Consider the following 20378-nt stretch of genomic DNA (forward strand, 5'->3'; position numbering starts at 1 on the left):
GAAAGCCCGCACGCAGCAACTAAGACCCAATGCAGCCATAAGTAAATAAATTTATTAAAAAAAAAAAAAGAAGAAAGAAAAAGAGAACAGATAACCACAATAAAATTTTTGCAAGAGTGGTCATCCATCTAGCAGACTAGTGAAAACTGAATTCCTAAGACAGCAGTGGAGAAAGCTAAGAAGTAACCCAAATTATACCTCAGAACTACCATGTCCCAAAAAAGATTCAGGACTTGGCAATAGCCCAGGTAACTCTGGAAGTGGTGATGAGGGTAGTGCTAAAAACAGGAGGAACACTGGCTGGAAATCTATTTAAGAAGCAGTTTAATCCCCAGATTCGCTCTTCCTGACCCTCCTCTGCCCTGGAGAGGGTAAAACAGAGCATCCCTGAACTGGAGGAAAAGAGGCACAGTTATCAGAAAGTACCAGACTGAAAACAGGGAGATTAAATAAAAATTTACATATTCAATGGAACCTGCACCTGCCTCTCAACACCCCCAGTCCTCTTCCATCACAGACTTCTAAAGCAATGGCAGACAGGAGGGAACGTGAACAAGACAAAATAAATCAAGATACTGACATTAGGGGACCCCAAAAATGGCCCTGCATATCACACTACAGTAAATTCCAGACACATGAAGCACTAACCACCAATTCAGAACTTCTAATCAGTTTTCTGGGATTTCACTCTTAAAGCAGTCAGAAAATCAAGGATTATTATCAGACTCTTGAGGAAAGCCTCTTTAAAAGTCAAACATCAAAACTAACAAAACTAACTAAAATCTATTTGAAGAAATAGTGACTACTGCAGGGAGAAAACTTCTCAGAAACTATTACTAATATCATTAAGGAGATAAGATAGTATACCCATGAAATGACAAAATGCTATTTTTTTTAAAAAAGGGAGAACATTCAAGGAAAAAAAAAAGAGTATAGAAATGAAAAATCCAAGAGTAGAAATTAATGTCTCAGAGAAAGTTAAAAAAATGGTTGAACCTGGCAGTTGCACTCCTAATTATATACAAGAGAAATAAAAATACACATCCGCGCAAAAACTTGCACACAAATGTACACAGCATTATTTATAATAGCCAAGAAGGGGAAACAACCCAAATGTCCATCAACTGATAAATGGATGAATAAAACGCGGTATGTACATACACAGTATTATTCAGAATAAAAAGGAATGAAGTTCTGACACATGTCAGAACGTGGATGAACTGTGAAAACATTACAGTAAAGAAACCAGTCACCAAAGACTACATATTGTATAATTCCACTTATGTGAAATGCCCAGAACAGGCAAATCCATAGAGATACAAAGTAGACTAGTGACTGACTAGGGCTGGGGGTGGGGGAAATGGGAGTGACTGTTAATAAGCATGGGGTCTTTTGTTGGGAGTGGAGGGCGGGCGTGATGAAAATGTTCTAAAATTAGACTCTGGGGCTTCCCTGGTGGCGCAGTGGTTGAGAGTCCGCCTGCCGATGCAGGGGACACGGGTTCGTGCCCTGGTCCGGGAAGATCCCACATGCCACGGAGCGGCTGGGCCCGTGAGTCATGGCCGCTGAGCCTGCGCGTCCAGAGCCTGTGCTCCGCAACCGGAGAGGCCACAACAGTGAGAGGCCCGCATACCGCAAAAAAAAAAAAAAATTAGACTCTGGTAAATAACTATACAACTTTGTGAATATACTAAAAGCCACTAGATTATACACTTTAAAAGGGTGAACAACACGATGTGTGAATTATATCTCAATAAAGTGAGGGTTTTTTTAAGTTTTAAAAAAAAATAGTTGAGGAAATCATCCAGAAAGTTAAACAAAAGGAGAGAGAGATGGAAAGTAGGACACAAAATAATAAAATTACAAGACTATTCTAGGAATATGAATATCCGAACAACAGGTACTCCATTAAGAAAAAAAAAAGAACAAAGGGGAAGAAATTAAATGATTAAATGTCCCTGAACTGAAGGGCTTGAGTTTCTAGATTGAGAGGGCTTACCAACACAATGAAGGAAAACAGACCTATGCCAAGGGTCTGGAAGTTTCAGAACACTGGGGATAAAAAGAAAAATCTACAAGATTCCAGTAAGGAAAAAAAACAGCTCACATATTAAAGATCAAAATCAAACTGGCCACACTTCTCAACAGCAACACTGGAAGTCTGAAGATGGTAGAGCGATGCTTTCAAAAGTTTAAAGGAAAATTATTTCCAACCTAAAATTCTATACTCCTACAAACTATGAATCATGTATGAGGGTAGAAAGTATGCTACTAAAGAATGTCCTCCATCAAAACGAGGGAGTAAACCAAGCAAGAAGACACGGAGCCCAAGAGGAATCCAACACAAAGACAGGTAAGGACAATCTCCAAAGACAATGAAAGTGAGGTGACAGTTATATACCAGGAATAGAAGGCAATAGCACGGATTAGAACTCAGGAGGCTCCAAAAGTGGTTTCTCCGAAATGAAAAAGTTTGAGGCCCCTGAACATCTTGAAAGGAGATATTGACAACTGGTGGAGAGCCTAGGGTTGATTTAGTGAGAAGTTCATGCGTTAAGGCAGAATAATGACTAATGCCCCCTTTCAATTTCAAAGCAACATTTTTAAGAAGTTAAAGACATAGTACAAATTATACTCCAATAAAGATGTTAAAAAAAAAAAAAGACATAGTACAAAATTCAAACATAAAAAGTACATCAAAAAAAAAAAAAAAGTACATCAAGATGTTAGATGACCCTGGAAATGTTCTAAAGCTAGATTCTGATAACAGCTGCACAATTCTGTAAATTTACTAAAATATCACTAAACTATACACTTAAAATGGGTGAGTTTTATGGTTTCTAAATTATACCTCAATACAGTTGTTTAAAAAAAAAAAGATGTTAGAAGGAAAAAACTTTTTCTATGATACTCACATGAGAAAACTCAGGCTGGGATGGAACAGGAAGTGACCCAGGAGTGAAGACTGGTGTGCTCTGAGATACCGGTGTTGAGGCTTGTGGTGATATAGTGGGCTCAGGTGGGAGAGGGGGGTTTTCTATCCCTACCGGTTCATCACCTTTGAGTTTCTTCTGACAAGACTCTCCCCCTTCAGATAACACTGACATATCCATTGGCTCATCTAGTTTAAAATAGGAAACACAAATTGAGAAATAAGCACTCATCAATACTATTCATGTTCCAATACCACTAATAACAATTATATTCAGATATTTTCATCCCTAAAAAAAACAGTGACAATTTTCAGAAAAGCTGATAGGTTAATAGAAGATTGAGTCCTGGAAATCTAGCAACACTTTATTCCCCTGGGGGAGGGAAGTCCACACTCCTAAAATACTCAGATATAGATTAAAATAGGGTTCATCTAGGGATACCCATCCATCCATATGATAGTAAATTAACTAGGTTCCTCTGAGACCCTTTCCTGATTATAGCTCAGTTTTCACATTTGCATAGGAATGCCCAGATTAATGGCACCTAATTTAACCACAGGCCTTGAAAGGCAGTGAACTTGTTCATCACTCTAAGTAAATATCTACGTATTTATGAACTCATTTTATTTGCATTAACTGCTAAGTGCAGAGAGGTGGATGCCAGGACAAATAGAGAAGGAGAAAAAAAAAAATCTATCAATGACAATCAGCAATGATTTATCAAAGAACAAAGTACAGGACACTAATCCTGAGACAAATTGCTCAGGAGGGAAACATAAACACAAACAAAACACAAAACACTGCTTTTCGTATAGTATCCTACCCACCTGTAGGCTAACAGGATCTTCCTCAGAACCAGCCTAGCTTGCTAGGTGTTTGATTCATCAACCCCTTTTCCCCTATCTTACAGCTTGACCCCAAACAGGCTTCCATTAGACCACTCTCACAAAGTACCTATGCCATTTAGTTTTTCCCTATAATCCACATTCATGCTACCAGGTACCCGCCCCACCTCCACCCCAATACCTACCCCTGCTGCTTAGCTTGGCCTCAAATGCACACTCCACTCTAATGCTAGGTTCGGGAACTGATGTTATAGGCCTTTATTTCCCTACCACAGCTGTGTTAGGTATTTTCATTACACCTTTTGATCTTTATTGCCATGACAAAGCACTTATTAAGGACTGTTCTAAGCACTACATATAAAAAGGCTTTAGGTTAATATTCTTAGACAACAACAACAAAATACAAAAAAGCATACAAAGTTGCACAGTTATGCACATATTAAGCAAATGCATTAAATCTAAAATTAACAAAGGAAAATACAATGTTACATGAAAAAAAAACACTGAATCATATACATAACATGATCCCACTTGTGTAAACATACTTCTTTGTATTTATGCATAGAAAACACTCTGAAAGGAAACACATATCCAAATACTAATTATATCTGGACTGTGGTATCACAGGTGATTTTTATTTTCTTCTCATTACTTTCCCATATGCTTTCCAAACTTTCCACAGTAAGTACTAATTATGTTTACATTCAGGGAGAGAGCATTTTTAATATAATTACTTTTATATATCTTCAGTGTTCACACTACAGATAGAAAAAATGGTTCTAAGGATAAGCCAAACTTAACTTGCATTAACAGCCTTTTTTGTAGAATGGATTCACTTTTATTTTTCAGTGAAGATATCACTAATCATGTTATGCTTAGAATGATATTAGTCCATTTGGATACCTACATTGATTTCAAGAGAAAATAGCCAGACACAAACTTTGTGACAGAAGAAAGTCTAAGATTAAATTTTGTCATGGGTAAATGAAAATCCATGAGCACAGGCTCTGGAGGCAGCTGCCCAAGTTCAAATCCTGCCTCTGTGGACTTAGTTGTGAAATCTCTCTGTGCCTCCATTTTCTCATCTGTAAAATGGGGATAAAAGTAACACCTACTTCTTAGGAATGTTGTGAGGATTTAAAAAACAAACAAACAAAAAAAGAAACAAACAGAAGAACCCAGAATGAAAGAGAAGCAAAAAGAACAGTGCCTGGCATAAAATAAGTGTTCAATAAATATTAGCTATTGTACTATTATTGATATATGAAAGAATGAAAAGGGAAAAAATCATGGAATTTATTGGAAAAGACTTTGTAGAAGTAGGGAAAATTTAGAAATATCTTGAATGACTGGATAGGAGACTAGAAGAGAGCAAAAGAGGTTTAGATAATGACATAAATTAAGTAAAAAGAAAAACTTTCTTGTCTATAAAATAATATAAAATCACTAGGTCCTCAAAGGAGGAAGGGAATTAAGTCAAAATTTCTACCACCTGCTCCTAACCACTCTTTGGCTAAAACTGCTTTGATAATAGCAGAAATAACCTATAAAGAACAAAAGAAACAATTTTTGGTTCCCTCTGACCAGTAACATGCTACCATGTTGCTGGACACTATTAGGCCAATAGCAATAAAGGTCTTCATTATACTATTGATAATTCATTTGAGTTCAACTTGAACAATTTTCCCTTAAGGGTCTTTTCAAAAATTAAATTGTCAATAGAGAACTCTCAGAAGAATCAGTGCTAGAAGAGCAAAGAACTGAGGAAAGCACTTAACACTAGGCCACTCCCCTGAAGCTTAGACATGAGTCCTAGCGAATAGTTGAGGTCACAGTGTTCTAACATGTAAAGGAACAGTACACTTCACAAGGCAGAATAAGTGCTGCCCCTCTTCTAACCTGAGATCAACAGATAGATCAAGAGAGCTCACCTTTTCTCCCTTCTTGCTCTGTGGGACTGCTAGGAACGATAAAGGGGGTAGATCGGAAGGCGTCAGGGGAAGGAGCAACAAGGTCTGAGGAATTCCTTTATACAAAGAGAGAGCCACAGGTTATTTTACCACAGCTACAGCTTCGCACTTGCTTTCTACTTTTTAACAGCAAAAATATCTGTAACTCATTCAAGTACTTATTAGTGCTTCTCTCAAACAGCTAACCGACCTTGGTAGAAGAGCCATGAACAATACTTCAATAACTATTTCTCACACCAGACATATCCAAAATTAGAATTAAAAAAAAAAAAAAGATTAAGGGAAAAGCCATATGATTACAAGAGAAAGTAAATGACCAGACACAAGGACATCATGACTGAAAAGCAGGATGAGATAGTGCTAAAAAAATTAATTCATCTGCAGATTTGAGACAAATATTTACTCCATTTTTTGCCTATTATGAGAAAGATCATGTATATTCTTATTAAAAAAAAAAAAAAGCAACCTCTTTGCCCTAATACGGATAAAGAAATCCAACTACTGTCAACTCTAGCATAACCTCTTCTGCACCCCTATGCCATTAAATGGGAAGAACTGCTAGGCAAATGGAGCAGCAGGCAGCTTGTTTTGGACGTGTAACAGTCTCTAAATAACTGGGCAGTTTCTTTCCTGGTGAAACCTTTGGGCTACAATTTTAAAATCTCCAAATGGGAAAGCAGATCTACCTGCCTTCGATAATTCCATTAAGTTCTTATTCCCCAAAATTCTCAAGCCTAGAGTTTACTTTTCAGTTTCAAAAAGACTTCTGGACTACCAACTTTAGCTCTTTCAACCTTAGCCTAAAACCATCAGGCACATGTTTCCTTGAAAGGGTTATTTTAGGCTTACTTACGTGGAAAGACTCTCCTGAACAAGAGACCTCTGACCAGAGAGCTGCAGGAGGTGCAAAGTGGTGGCAGGTGTGGAAGCCAGAGAACACCCACCTTCTTCCCTTGAAGGAGTACAGCAACCATCAGAAGCTACTGAGAAAAAAAAAAAAAATTCTAGTTGCATTTACTTCTCATATTGACATTACTGAATTGTCAAAAAAACAAAAACCAAAACACACTCAGTAGTACAAAAAGCATAATATTCATATATCCACCCATGTTCCAAGAGGGCAGAAAATGTTTTCTAACTGCAGTACAATTAGTGGAATGCCACGCTAACGCAAATCTTGAGTGACCATTAAACATCCTCTCCCTAATGAATTATGGGTTTCTTTAATAAAGAATTGACGAAAAGAACTCCTTAGTCCTTTCTGTCATGATTAAAGCTTGGAGAAGAAAAGCCAGGACGCTTAAACCTCTCCTTGGCTGCTCTTCTTTCTGGTCAAGTTTCTATTATAAGACAGCAAGCGAGCCCTTTATTCCAAGGTCTAACTAAGGTGAAGTAAAGCTCATGCCATGATGCAGATGGGAGAAGTCAAAACGATGTGCATGACACCTGATGATATGAACGCAACAATTTTTATGATTAGAACCTGGGCTCCTCAAAAGACAGAAAAAATACTAAAGCACAAGTAAAAGGATATATGAGCAGTCATTACTGATTTGTACTATGAAGAGGTTCCTGTTGGTCCCTTCTCCTTAGCACCAAATGGAGTATCAGCTGTATTAATTGCAAGAATAAAGAAATTTCTTAAATACAACCTTGTAGCTTTAATGAGAGACCAGAAAAGGTTTCTTGGTGATGCTCTGTATGTCCTGCACACATTCACAGCATCGTACAGGAGTATAACCACCTCTTCCTCCCTACTTACAACCAATACATCATATTTTGCTGTTACTGAAGCTTTCTGGCTCTGTGAGGTTGCAGCATGGGGCACTGGTGGGGGTTAATGAAAGGTGAAACAAATACCATTCTAGCCTTCTAAAGGTATTATATTCTTTCTGCTGGACCATAACTTCCTATTTGTGGCAGAGGAACTAATAAACAGATGAATAAGTGACTGTTACCCAGGTGAACATGAAAATCTTCACTTAATTATCATGATATTTAAGATTTGAAGATTTATGATAACAGAAATAGCTACTCTTTCCATAACATTAAATCTGCCATATTATTAGCTAGTATTCTTCAGTATCTCCATTTCCAAAAGAGAAAGAAAATTATGTTAACACACGCTAAATAGCAATTATTTCCAAAAAGCCCTTCTCATTAATCAGCTAGAAACGCACTTTCCTTCCATACCACAAACAAGTCTGCACACCTATAAAGTGCCTTCTGACTTAAGACAGTACCCTCAGAACAGAAATAAAAGTTTAGATCTTCAGAAAAGAAGAGCTACGGCAACGAATTACTCTTTGTACCTGTTTTATTGCTCTGGTCAAACAAGTCTTCCTGAGTTGACAAAACCTCAGGCTCTGGTGACTTCTGAATCTGCATCCCACCTTCCAGAAGTTCTTGGACAGATATTTGTTCTTTTGTTTCCACAACAGCAAGAGAGCCTTTGGGACTAGCAGGCATGTCCTCTGACCTAGGAAATTCATATCACCAGGAGAAAAAGTTACTATGTTCAAAGGCTTTCATCTTTGAACAAAGAAGCATTTCCTGTTTTGTGTGTTTTCCTTTTTTAATTTCAAAATTTTATAATGATGCAAAGCCCTCAGCCCATTTCAAAGTGTGTCTCAGTCTCTCACAAAGCAATACCTCTTTTCCACTCTGCTCACTGCAGTGCTGCATGCTGTCCAAGATTTCTGATAAGTGAGTTAGGGATTTTTGTTTCATACATTGTTATCTAGAGGTACATGAAGCAGTGTGATCCAGACGGCAACAATGCCAGAACAATGACCTCCCACAGAAAGAGCTTGGATGTAAATCATCCTCTGCACCAGCCACACACTTTATCTTCTGCTGACCTTTTTGATCTGATCTACTCAACCCAAGCCCCAAACCAAGACTCCTTCACACAAATACTACTTACACATGTAAGACACTCACTGCTGGCTCCGTTCCAGAGACTTAGGCGGTTCACCTACTCTACCATTCCCCAGAGTAAACACGATAGCAAAACTACCTAGAGAGTAATTTCCTAAGGAAAAGCGGAACGTTAAACTGAGTGTTTTGCATTAGAAAGACAACCTAAAAAAAAAAAAAAAAAAAAAAAAGAAAGACAACCTCTCTTGATATTCAACTTTATTCAGTACCCCATTCCCCACTGTTTCTACTGAAGGAAGAAACAAAAGAATACTAAATGTCTACTCATTCCCTCCTTCAAAATGGAAGCATCCCACTTGTCCTCTGCCATATCTAAACTTGAGGTATTGACCAGAGACAATGCTGTTTTGCATACAACAATCACCATAGGCAGAACAAAGGTATACTGCCCAATTCCCACCAAGTTAAGAGCCTGAAAGACACAGGAAAAGAATACCTCCCTATTTATCTATGCCATAAGCTACCAGATGCAGGATACCTGAGGACCCAAAGCAATCTGGGTGCTCCTCAAGTATAAAAACAGTAGACTTTCAAATATAATATTCTTTTGACTCTTACAACACTAGAGAATTTAGAAAGACAGACCACAGAGAGATAGTGCCTCTGCAGACAAAGAACAGAGAGGAGAAGTAACAACCAAAGATTAAGGGATCATCCTTACAGTTAAAGCAGCAATAAATTGGGCTTGTAATATGCCTAAAGATACGATGACACAATGAGAATTCATAAACAATAAATGTTTCTACTGGACCATAAATATGCCCAGGGCAAGGGGGGGAAAAAAAAATCAAGAATTTCTAAAAAAGTTTCCACCTGGCCAAGTGAAATGAGTGTAACCCGATAGCAGAAACCCAAAAATAGTTTTTAGAAAGAACTTGGTTTACCTTGCAGGTGGTGAATTTTGCTCTTCTACCACAGGTACATCCTTACTGGGCTGTGGTGCCACAGGGATATCCTTGCTGGGCTGTGCTGCCATGCGGATACCTTCATTAGACTGTTCTTCATGCTTAATTGCTTAAAGTTTTAGAAGAAGACAGGAAGGAAATATTTAATTTTTCAAAGTACTAGAAGTAGTCCCAAATGCTTGTTAAAAGGCAAAGATTTTAAAGAAAGAAATACAAACTGAAAATATATACAGGCATCATTCCAGAAAGGAAAATAACCAATTACCCACTTACAAAAAACCTTAGTATGCAAGCCATCAACTGACAAGTACTCGCCAGACAACGCTACAACCTTACTATACTAACTTAGATTATATTAACTTAGATAGCTATAAGATGTATCAAGGAAAAAACAACTAGCTCTAGCATGGGAGGAAAATACTTATAAACAAACTCTAAATGCCAGAAAACATGTTACGTACCAATATTAGCATCCACATCAGATAGCCTAGTATAAGCAGAGTTGGTGGTTACTGACTGTAGATTGTCTGCTTCACGTGGCAGAGTTTGTTCCTCAACATCCTGGCTCTGGGAAAGTTCTAGAACCCCAAAGCCCAGCTGTGATGAGGCAGGATCTAGAAGAAAACCCCAATAAATCAGGTATCATACCACAACATTATGTACTATGCAAGGTGCTGCCCTTTAGCAAAAGAAGGTCATATTCTTTCACATCAAAGCCCTGACCCCCAAATTTTTTCAAAATAAAATTAAGAATAAAAGCACTAAAAGCAAAGGGGGAAAATGCATAATGAAGCAAAAACTGTGTACCATAAAACCTTACAAGCACCTAATAAAGGTAGACTATTTCTACTTTCTAAAGAAATACATAAGCCACCCCCTACCGTGTGTGCGCGCACACACACGCACACGCACACACACACACACGCGGAGAGCACTGTACTTCATATTGTAATTTCACCCCACAAGGCATGCATCCCCAAAATATTTGAAAAACAAATGAATACAAAAGAAGTAGGAGTCAGTATGCAGAAAGGGGGCTAAAAAATGAGCTAAAAATTCCTGAACACCAAATTAGGTGGATTACCTTAGGCTACCAGCAAATTTCCTAATGACTATTCTCAATTTAATGATAAGAAATCTATAACCTGATAAAAGGGAGAAATTTAGACATCTGCATGCTCATGTTAAAGGGGTTAGACCAATCTACTATCCTGAAAAAGGCATAAAGCTACCTTCAGCACCAAGGGAGTGTGTGGTATCGTCTGAAATATCTCCTTCTTTTTCCTTTTTCTCCTTCTCTTCCACCTCTTCTTCCTTCTCTTCACCCACAGGAGGAGCAGATTCCACTGACATTCCCAAAACACTATACAGCAAAAAGACACAATCATGTGTTCGCAGATAGGCCGGGATATTTTGCTCAAAGAACTCTTTAAATTTTATTGTGACTCCCCACACACCAACCACGTTTTAAGCAAATTTGAAAAAGTAAAAAACCTCACCCCATTATTGCTTCTTTCTACAAAAGGCACCTAAAAGGTTAACAACTCAAAACACTGTAGCACAGAATTAAGTAATACAAATAAGAGACAGAGGAAGAAACAAACATACTTGATTTTTATCTTTCTCTGAAAAAATCTGAGCAGGGATAGAAAAATCTTGCACTCAAGAGAATTACTGACAAGTGACAAGAGAAGATGTGCATTAGATGTGCAGAGAAGGGGCTCAAAAATACATCTATTGGGCTTCCCTGGTGGCGCAGTGGTTGAGAGTCTGCCTGCCGATGCAGGGGACATGGGTTCATGCCCCGGTCCGGGAGGATCCCACATGCTGCGAGCAGCTAGGCCCGTTGAGACATGGCCACATGTCCGGAGCCTGTGCTCCGCAACAGGAGAGGCCATAACAGTGAGAGGCCTGCGTAGCACAAAAAAGAAAAAAAAAAAAAAAAAAAATCTATTTAATAGAACACAGTTCACAAAAGAATTTTAGTAAAAATTCTTAGACTACATAACATAGAACCACAGTGGCTGAAAAAAATTCAGGTAAGAGGTCTGTGTATTGAAAAGAAGACATCACAGGTCAAAAAACGATAAACAAAACACACATAACAATTAGGAAAAAATATCTGCAACAATATAACAAAAGAATAGTCTCCATAATATACAAGGAACTCGTAAGAAGAAGCTCAAGATATGAATAAACAAACAACAGAAAAGACAGCTCACAAAAAAAAGAAATACAAGTATCTTTAAACATGTAAGAAATCAGGGCTTCCCTGGTGGCGCAGTGGTTGAGAGTCCACCTGCCGAAGCAGGGGACGCGGGTTGGGGCCCCGGTCTGGGAAGATCCCACATGCCGCGGAGCGGCTAGGCCCGTGAGCCATGGCCGCTGAGCCTGCGCATCCAGAGCCTGTGCTCCGCAAAGGGAGAGGCCACAACAGTGAGAAGCCCGCGTACCGCGAAAAAAAAAAAAAATGTAAGAAATCAGAGAAACCACTTGTTGCCAATCAAATTAGAAAAGAAAAACTGTAAATACTGTACTACTATTCAGTGCTGCCCAAACCTGAGGTGAGATTAGCATTATCACATACTGTTTATGAGAGTATAAACTAATAGAACCTTTCTGCAGAACAACTGGGAAATATGTATCAAGATCTCTAAAAAATGTTCACACCTAGTAATTTCAACTGTAAAAAATAATTTGAAATATGAGATCCTTATACAAACTTACTTTCGAAGTTCACTGTGACTAACAACCTACTGTAAGCCCAACAGTAGGTAAATGATTAACTAATTTCATAATCCATAAAATGGAATTTATGCAGCCATTAAAAATGTTCAAAACAACCAAATGCAACATGTAAACCATAATCTGGATTGGATACTGGATAAAAAATATATATATATATATATAAAATAAAGCCATCTTTGAGACAACCTGGAAAATCTGAATATGCACTTATTACTAGGTTTTACAGAATCGATATTTTCTTAGGTGTGATAAGGGTATTATGATAGTATAGGATAATATTTTTCTTAGGGGATGAATGCTAAAGTATTTGAGGGGAACTATGATTTCTGCAACTTTGTTTCAAAACAGTATATTTTATACACACACACAGAAAAATGCATAGTATCTTTTGAAAAAATGCATAGTATCTTTTCATCTCTACTGTGGGTTTAAACTTTTAAAATAAAAAACTAGGGGCAAATGTTATTTAGTTATTTAATTGCAGGGGAAATTAATTGCTCATGTTGTTAAGCAAAAAGGTCAGGAAACACACGAACTTTTACTTCCCATGTGTCAACTATGTATATCAAATGCACAACAACAACAACAAAAAACAACAGGGAAAATAAGCCAAAATGTTTACAGCAATTAGCCTCTGGGTGGCAGAATTATAGATGACATTTTTGCCTCCTGTAACATTTCATATAAAGACCATTAAGCATAAGTTTAATAAGCATAAAAGAGAAGAAAACATAAATTTGCAAAGTTAGGGACCATGATCCAAGGAAGAGAAAAAAGGACTGAATAAAGACTTCCACAAATATAAAATAGAATGTTACCTACACAACTGGGAGGACCAGATGCCTGACCTCAGGAAACATAGGGAAAGAAAAGTCAAGAGTGTGTATGACAAAAAGTAGAAGAGCAAATGAAAGACAGCACAAACCACACACCTCAGTCTCTTTTGGTGGTTTTCTTCAAGTTCCTAATGCTCGTAGGCACAGTGAGTCCTTGGACCTCTTCTTCACCTACAACTCACCCCCTTAGTGATCTTATCCAGACTCATGGCTTTGAACATCATCCATATGCTTATGACTCTGGAATTTTAAATCTCCAGCTTAGACCTTCTCCAGACATTCACATTGTCAACTGCCTCCAACTGGCAATTGAAAAGGCAGCTCAACTGTAACAGGTCTATAACTGACCTTCCCCTGCAGTCTTCTCATCTCAATTAACAGAAACTCCATTCTTCTAGTTCCCAAATGAAAAACATGGAATCACTGTTACCTCCTTCATCTCTTGCATACTTCACATCCAATCTATCTTTGAATCATACTTTCAAAAACCCAGAATCTCGCCACTCCTCATCCACTTCTACTCTGGTCTAGCCACTGTCACATTTTGCCTAAATTATTTCAGTAGTCTCCTAGTAGGTCTTCCTGACTCTACCCTTGCTCTCCCTTCAGACTATTCCTTTTTAAATTTAATCTGAAGAGCTTTTTTTTTTTAATTTTTATTTTTCCCAGCTTTATCGAGGTATAATGGACAAATAAAAATTGTATACTCTTCAGTCTATTCTTGATCCAGCGGCCAGAGTGATCCTGTTTAAATCTAAGTCAGATCATGTCATTCCTCTGCTCAAAACCGTTAAATACTTTCCTAAGAGTAACAGCCAAATTCCTCACAATGATCCATAAGGCTTTATACATTCTGGTTCCCTCTTTACTTCCCTGACCTCTTCTCTCACTCCTCTCAAGCACTCCACGCCAGCCACACTAACCTCCTTGTCATTTCTCAATTATTCCAGGCACATGCTTCTCTCAGGGCTTTTGCATTTGCTGTTCTCTATGCATGGATTACATTTATCCCAAATAATAGCAGAGATCACTTACTTAAGATTTTTAGTCAAATGTCACATCACTAAAGCATCCCCTAAGTCACCCTACCTAAACCTGCAATTCCTTTGATGTTTCCCATCCCCTTCTCTGCTTTATTTTTCTCTTCAGCCCTATCAGAGTCTAAGATACTATATATTTTCACTTATCTATCATGTATTGCTATATCCCATACCAGAATGTAAGCTCCATTAAGGTCTAAGGTTTCTTATCTCTTCTGATCACTTTGTATCCCCAAAACTCAACAGTGCTTGGCATATAGGAAATAATAAATATTTAATTAGAATGATTAGGTGAATCAGAAGAGGCTTGAAATTAATCCAATTATAGACAAAAAATAGTACTGATATTAAACTTTTCTCCACTATCCAAAACTGATGGAAAAAGAAAACAAAGGTTTAAATATATTGTTTAGAAATACAGAAGTAGCCAATGAAAGAAATAAAACAATTATCATCAAAAATTAGGAGAATGTTGTTGTGAGTTAAAACCTCATCTTTCATTATGGAACTCAAGTGTCTTAATTTGATAAAACAAGAAATGGTAATACAACAGTGTTACTTAGTTTTACAACAGTATTAAGAGCTAGGAAGATAACCTCCCAAAGAAATAAAAGCACAAACACTTAAAAAGCATTACCTCTGTGAAAGGGGACCAATGGTGGGAATGGACTCTTTGCTTTCCATAAGTTCTTTTTAAAAAAAATTATGTATTTATATCACTCTTAAAAATATTTAACAGGGCTTCCCTGGTGGCGCAGTGGTTGAGAGTCCGCCTGCCGATGCAGGGGACACGGGTTCGTGCCCCGGTCTGGGAAGATCCCACATGCCGCGGAGCGGCTGGGCCCGTGAGCCATGGTCGTGAGCCTGTGCATCCGGAGCCTGTGCTTTGCAACGGGAGAGGCCACAACAGTGAGAGGCCCGTGTACCGCAAAAAAAAAAAAGAAAAATTAACAGATCTCATCAAAATTAAAAACATGCTCTATGGAAAAAGCCTCTTAAGAGGATGAAAAGACAAGCTACAGAGTAGGAGAAAAATATTTGCAAACCACATATGCTACAAAGGACTAATATATAGAATATATAAAGAAGTCTCAAAACACAATAAAAAAAATCCAGTTAGAAAATAGGCAAAAGACATAAACAGACATTTCCTTGAAGAGGATGTACAGATGGCAGAGAAGCACATGAAAAGATGTTCAACATCATTAGCCATTAGGGAAATGCAAATTAAAACCTCAGTGAGATATCATCACACACTTATCAGAATGGCTAAAATAAAAAATAGTGACAACACCAAATGCTGGTGAGAATGGAGAGAAATCGGATGTCTCATACACTGCTAGTGGGACTGTAAAACGATACAGCCACTCTAGAAAACAGTTCAGCAGTTTCTTAAAAAAACTGAACAGGCAACTACCATATGACCCAGCAATTGCCCACCTGGCCATTTATCCTAGAGATATGAAGACTTACAAAAACCTGTATGCAAATGTTCATAGCAGCTTTATTTACATTAGCCAAAAACTAGAATCAACCCAGATTTCCTTCGATAGGCAAATGGTTAAACAAACTGTGGTACATCCATACCATGGAACACTACTCAGCAATAAGAAGGAACAAACCACTGATACATGCAACAACTCAGATGGATCTCCTGGGACTTATGCTAATTGAAAAAAGCCAATCCCCAAAGATTATATACTGTATGATCCTATTTATATAACATTTTAAATGACAAAACTTTACCAGTGGAGAATGATCTTTTTTTTTTTGGTCCCACTGCACGGCTTCCTGGATCTTAGTTCCCCACCCAGGGATCGAACCCACACCCTCAGCAGTGAAAGCACAGAGTCCTACCCACTGGACCACCAGGGAATTCCCCAAAGGATGGTCTTAATTAGCGGTTGCCAGAGGTTCATGTGCAGGAGAGGGAGGTGGGTGTGGTTATAAAAGGGCAACACTGGAGCTCCTGTTCGGCATTTTGACCTCAGTGGTGGATAAACCTACACAGGTGATTAAGCTGTATAAAAATTAATACACACACATAAGTACAAGTAAAACTAGGGAAATGTGAATAAGTTCATTGGATTTTATCAATGTTAATATTCTGGTTGTGAAAGTATACTATAGTTTAGCAAAGTGGTACCATTGGGGGAAACTGGGAAAAGTACACAAAGAATCTCTATTATTTTTTACAAATGCATGTGAATCTACAATCACCTCAATTTTCTCAAATGTTTAACAGGGAAATAAAAATATCCTCAGCATCATATTTTAGGACACTTCATGTTTAGGACCACAGGCTTACATCACAATAGGACATTAGATAAGAGAGGAAGATCTTTTGGAATTTTATGATATATAAAAGTTCACAAACAGCCTTTTTCAAAATATCTGCATTAATAAATAAAGACAACATAAAGATATCAGTATACATGTGCTTTGAAGTCAACCCCTTTTGGAATCAACCCCACATTCTCTGCGGTTTTCGTGGCCTTTACACATGCTGCTCCCTGTGTTTGGAAAGCTCCTCCTCCCACATGCCACACTTCTCCCCAGCCCTTCAACTATGCCTAACAAATTTGTATTTATAGTTTAGATCATCCTTCTCAAAGAGGTTTTCCCTTATCCCCCATGTTAGGTTATATATTATTTTTTTCCTCTTTACAATGATCACAGTTCTCACTGAATAGCTATTTATGTAATTATTTAACATCTGCTTCCCCTATTAAATTGTAAGCTCCATAATGGCAAACATGCTTTAAAACACCTACCACAGTGCCTGCACGTTTACTAAATGTAAGCATTCAAGTGTTTTTTTTAAGGAAAGAGCAACACCTTGAGGCAAAAAGGGAAAAGAAGTAGCATGAGACTTCTCAAACAGTACCATTAATTTATAACAAGGGGTACACATGCATTCTGTCCCCACTGGTTCAAACTCAGATGCCGAGCCACAAAAACACAGATAAGCCTGGCACATGTTCCTAAAGAGGTATCACAAAAACTTAAATGCCTACAAAAAGCAAAGAAAGGTAACATAAATGAGTTAAGTGGCTGGGTTTAAGAACAAAAGCACAAGCCCTAGGATAAATGAAAAAAGAATACCTGGCCTCAGTGTCCAAATACAACAGTGAGTTACAGGCACTATGACAGACCATAGCACTCATGCCCTATCTAAGCAGAGGCTGGCTAATCACAGCTCCCGCCAACTGCTGCCAATAATACAACAGTTGCATTACTTCCGGCCTAGTAATCCCAGAAGCTGGAAATCTAAGTTCTATGTGAAATTTCCCTATTTTTAAGTTCTATCAACTAATTCAAATATATTTTACAACTATGTGTGGGCCAACTAGAACCCACCTGAGGGCCAAAATAAGTCCACCAATTTGGGGATTGTTCTAAAGCATCCAACTGATGATTTGAGAGAAAAAATTTAAGTGGGAACACAGAGTGTTAAATAGAACACAAACATACACACACAAAAAAGCACTTATTTTTGAGATAAAACCCTAGTCTTTCACCTCATATTAACATCCTCCTCTCTGACTACCTCCCTTTTCTATTCCACCACCCCCAAGACTCCTACGTTCTCCTTTGATCTTAGGAGAATTTGGGTATTGAATAGTAAAAAAGAAAGAGAGGCACTTGAGTCAGAAGGACTCAAAGCCCAGCTCTGTCACTTACTAGCAATGCATTCTAGAGCAAGGTTTTTAACTTCGTTGCCTAACACTTCCCCTCCTAAGTAAGGGAAGTAACATAATGTGTTCATCGTACAACTGCTTTAAGGATGAAATTAAATGGCAGTATATATCAAACATCCCATCTAGTGCCGAACATAGAGGATAAACTCAATAAATGGACAATGTAAAGATATACAGGAGACAAAGTAAAAACTGAATACAGTTTAGGGTATGAATTAAACATTCTGGGTCTAAAACTGGCAAGGTTCTTTGGTTGGTAGGTAGAAACCATGCTTAACTGTTTTGATAATATACCTAAATATTTTTTGATTATTTTTTCTAGTAATAAGTCATATCCAAGCTAAGAATAAGGAATGCTTGTTTCACATGCACAAGGTAGATCACAATCTGAATAACGTAGGTGCAAAAAAATGTTACCACCTCACAAAAGAGATTCCAGCTATCAGTACCAACAGAATGCTAGTTAATACAATTCTCAAATCCCACTCCCTAATTCACAAAAATAAGATTAATCCTTTTATCCTTGGAATGAGACAACAGGTACAGATAAAAAAAACTGATCCACTAATACACTTAAATAAATTCCTTCAAACACTAGTATACCTGCTTGTCCTATTTGGCTGAGGTAACTGTTCAATGACCTGACTGATGGAACCACATGTGTCCAAATGAGAAGAATCCATAGACTCTGAAAAAAATAAGTGGATATTAGCAGAAAAGGCATTTACCACCAAACTGTAATACAAATTCAAGAATGCAGACAATACCAATCTAATCAGCTACATTAGAAAACCAACCTTTTGAGTACCTGTGCACCAGATACTGTGCCAGACTTCCTTACATACATTCACCACAACCACATAATGTTTATATCCACCCAGCTCCAACAAGAGCACCCTTGCAAAATGGACCTCACCTGCAGCTTTGTTTTCTTTCAGTTGTTCATTGAAGCCACTATTACTGTCTCCTTGTTCTTCTCCAGCTGTTTGTTCACTATTGGACACAACATCCTAGAAAATATACATATATAATATACATCCCAGAAAATATACATACAAAATATACATTCATAATGTATACATACATATGTACATAATATGAAATATACATTTCATAATATACTATATATGAAGTAATCCAAAATGATACATATTTTTGTGAAAATGATTTTATTTTCCAGCCAACTTTATCCAAAAGATAGTGATCTCCTAAGTACTTACTTTGCAGCTTGGTCTAGATTAGGGGAAAAAAAAAATCTACTCAATCATTTCCAAGCAACCTATCACTCACCAACACAGGGTTCTCTTTGTGCGTCTGTAGATTAGGAAGGTGTCGAGATAGCATACTGAAGCGAGAACCAGAATCATCGTCTAGAACCTGGCTTTCAGGCTGAGAATCTTCAATGATCAGGCAAGGAGTGTCTTGCTGAGAGAAATCTGACTCCAACTGACTTCCAGTGGGGTCCATCTGCTCCCCTGGAATGGAATAACAAAAGATCAGTTCTGTGTAACCTACTAGCCTTCCTCATGCAGTCTGAGCTTAAGTAATGAGGCAGAAGTACAAGACCTGGAAAAGGGGACCAGTGTAGGACTCTTCCAATTAGAACATTATAATCGCTGCAATCACTTTCCTATCATACCTTCCAAGGCCCGATTTCCTCGTTATTTACAATCAGCCTGCCTATCCTTCTCTCCCCCTTCCATCACCTTCCCGTAGACACCCTTTCCCCTCCTTCCTAACCTTTTCTCTCCCCGCCCCTTTTTCCATCCCCCACAACTCTCCCTACGTCCTTCTGGCGCCTCTACCACCCCGCAAAAGGCTTCTTTGTAATCTCTGCTCGTTTTAACCCCCACAGGCCTTCACGCTTCCTCACGACCACCCAGCCTTTCCAGCTAGGGCTACCCCACCCCCTCCTCAGGGCCCTCCAACCCTTTCCCTGTCACCGCCGCCATGCTTGCCACCCCGCCCCCTCCGGTCGGCCATCCCCTTTCAGACCCGAAACCCAAGCCTTCAGAGCCTAGTACTCCCCCACTTTTCTCCAAACAGTACCAGGCATCCCGGCGGGAGGTCCCTCGCGCTCCAGCTAGAGATCTCCGCACGCTCCCGAGGTCCCTCCAGCTCGATCCCCAGGTCGACGCTGTAGCCACCGCCGCCACGGGCCGCGAACTCCCCCTTTCCCGTCGCGTCACGCGGTATCGGCTCGCCCATTCGCTGCTGCTGCCCGCCACTCAAGAAAACCTGTGGATGATTGGTGGCTGGGCGGAGTGCCCCGCCCCACGTAAGAAAAAGGAACACGGCGGCGTGTTTCCATGGCAGCCTGGACGTTGCAGGCCGTACCTCTAATACAGCCGGAGAATGACAGTATCCTTGAACCGAAGGGACCTTGAGAGGGCGTGAAATATATTCCCCTGCCTCCAGGACGGTTGTTTGTACCACTAGTCAGACATAAGAGAAAAGACC

At 38.7% G+C, this 20378-nt stretch overlaps 1 protein-coding gene across 3 annotated transcripts in view; it reads right to left on the reverse strand.

Annotated features, from left to right (window-relative positions):
- Window positions 1-19394, reverse strand: part of TP53BP1 (tumor protein p53 binding protein 1) — a 65609-nt gene extending 46215 nt beyond the window's left edge. For all 3 annotated transcript variants that reach the window (XM_065870917.1, XM_065870915.1, XM_065870916.1), the window contains exons 1-10: window positions 19209-19394; window positions 18835-18928; window positions 18522-18606; window positions 10826-10956; window positions 10055-10207; window positions 9573-9702; window positions 8061-8227; window positions 6602-6731; window positions 5710-5804; window positions 2916-3121 (exon numbers count right to left, since the gene is read on the reverse strand). In XM_065870917.1, coding sequence (XP_065726989.1) covers window positions 2916-3121; window positions 5710-5804; window positions 6602-6731; window positions 8061-8227; window positions 9573-9702; window positions 10055-10207; window positions 10826-10956; window positions 18522-18606; window positions 18835-18928; window positions 19209-19385 — 1368 coding nt within the window. In that variant the 5' untranslated portion in view covers window positions 19386-19394. The remainder of the gene's footprint in view (window positions 1-2915; window positions 3122-5709; window positions 5805-6601; window positions 6732-8060; window positions 8228-9572; window positions 9703-10054; window positions 10208-10825; window positions 10957-18521; window positions 18607-18834; window positions 18929-19208) is intronic.
- Window positions 19395-20378: the final 984 nt, after the last annotated feature.

This window comes from Phocoena phocoena, chromosome 2 (assembly GCF_963924675.1).
Source record: "Phocoena phocoena chromosome 2, mPhoPho1.1, whole genome shotgun sequence".
Taxonomy (NCBI): Eukaryota; Metazoa; Chordata; class Mammalia; order Artiodactyla; family Phocoenidae; genus Phocoena; species Phocoena phocoena.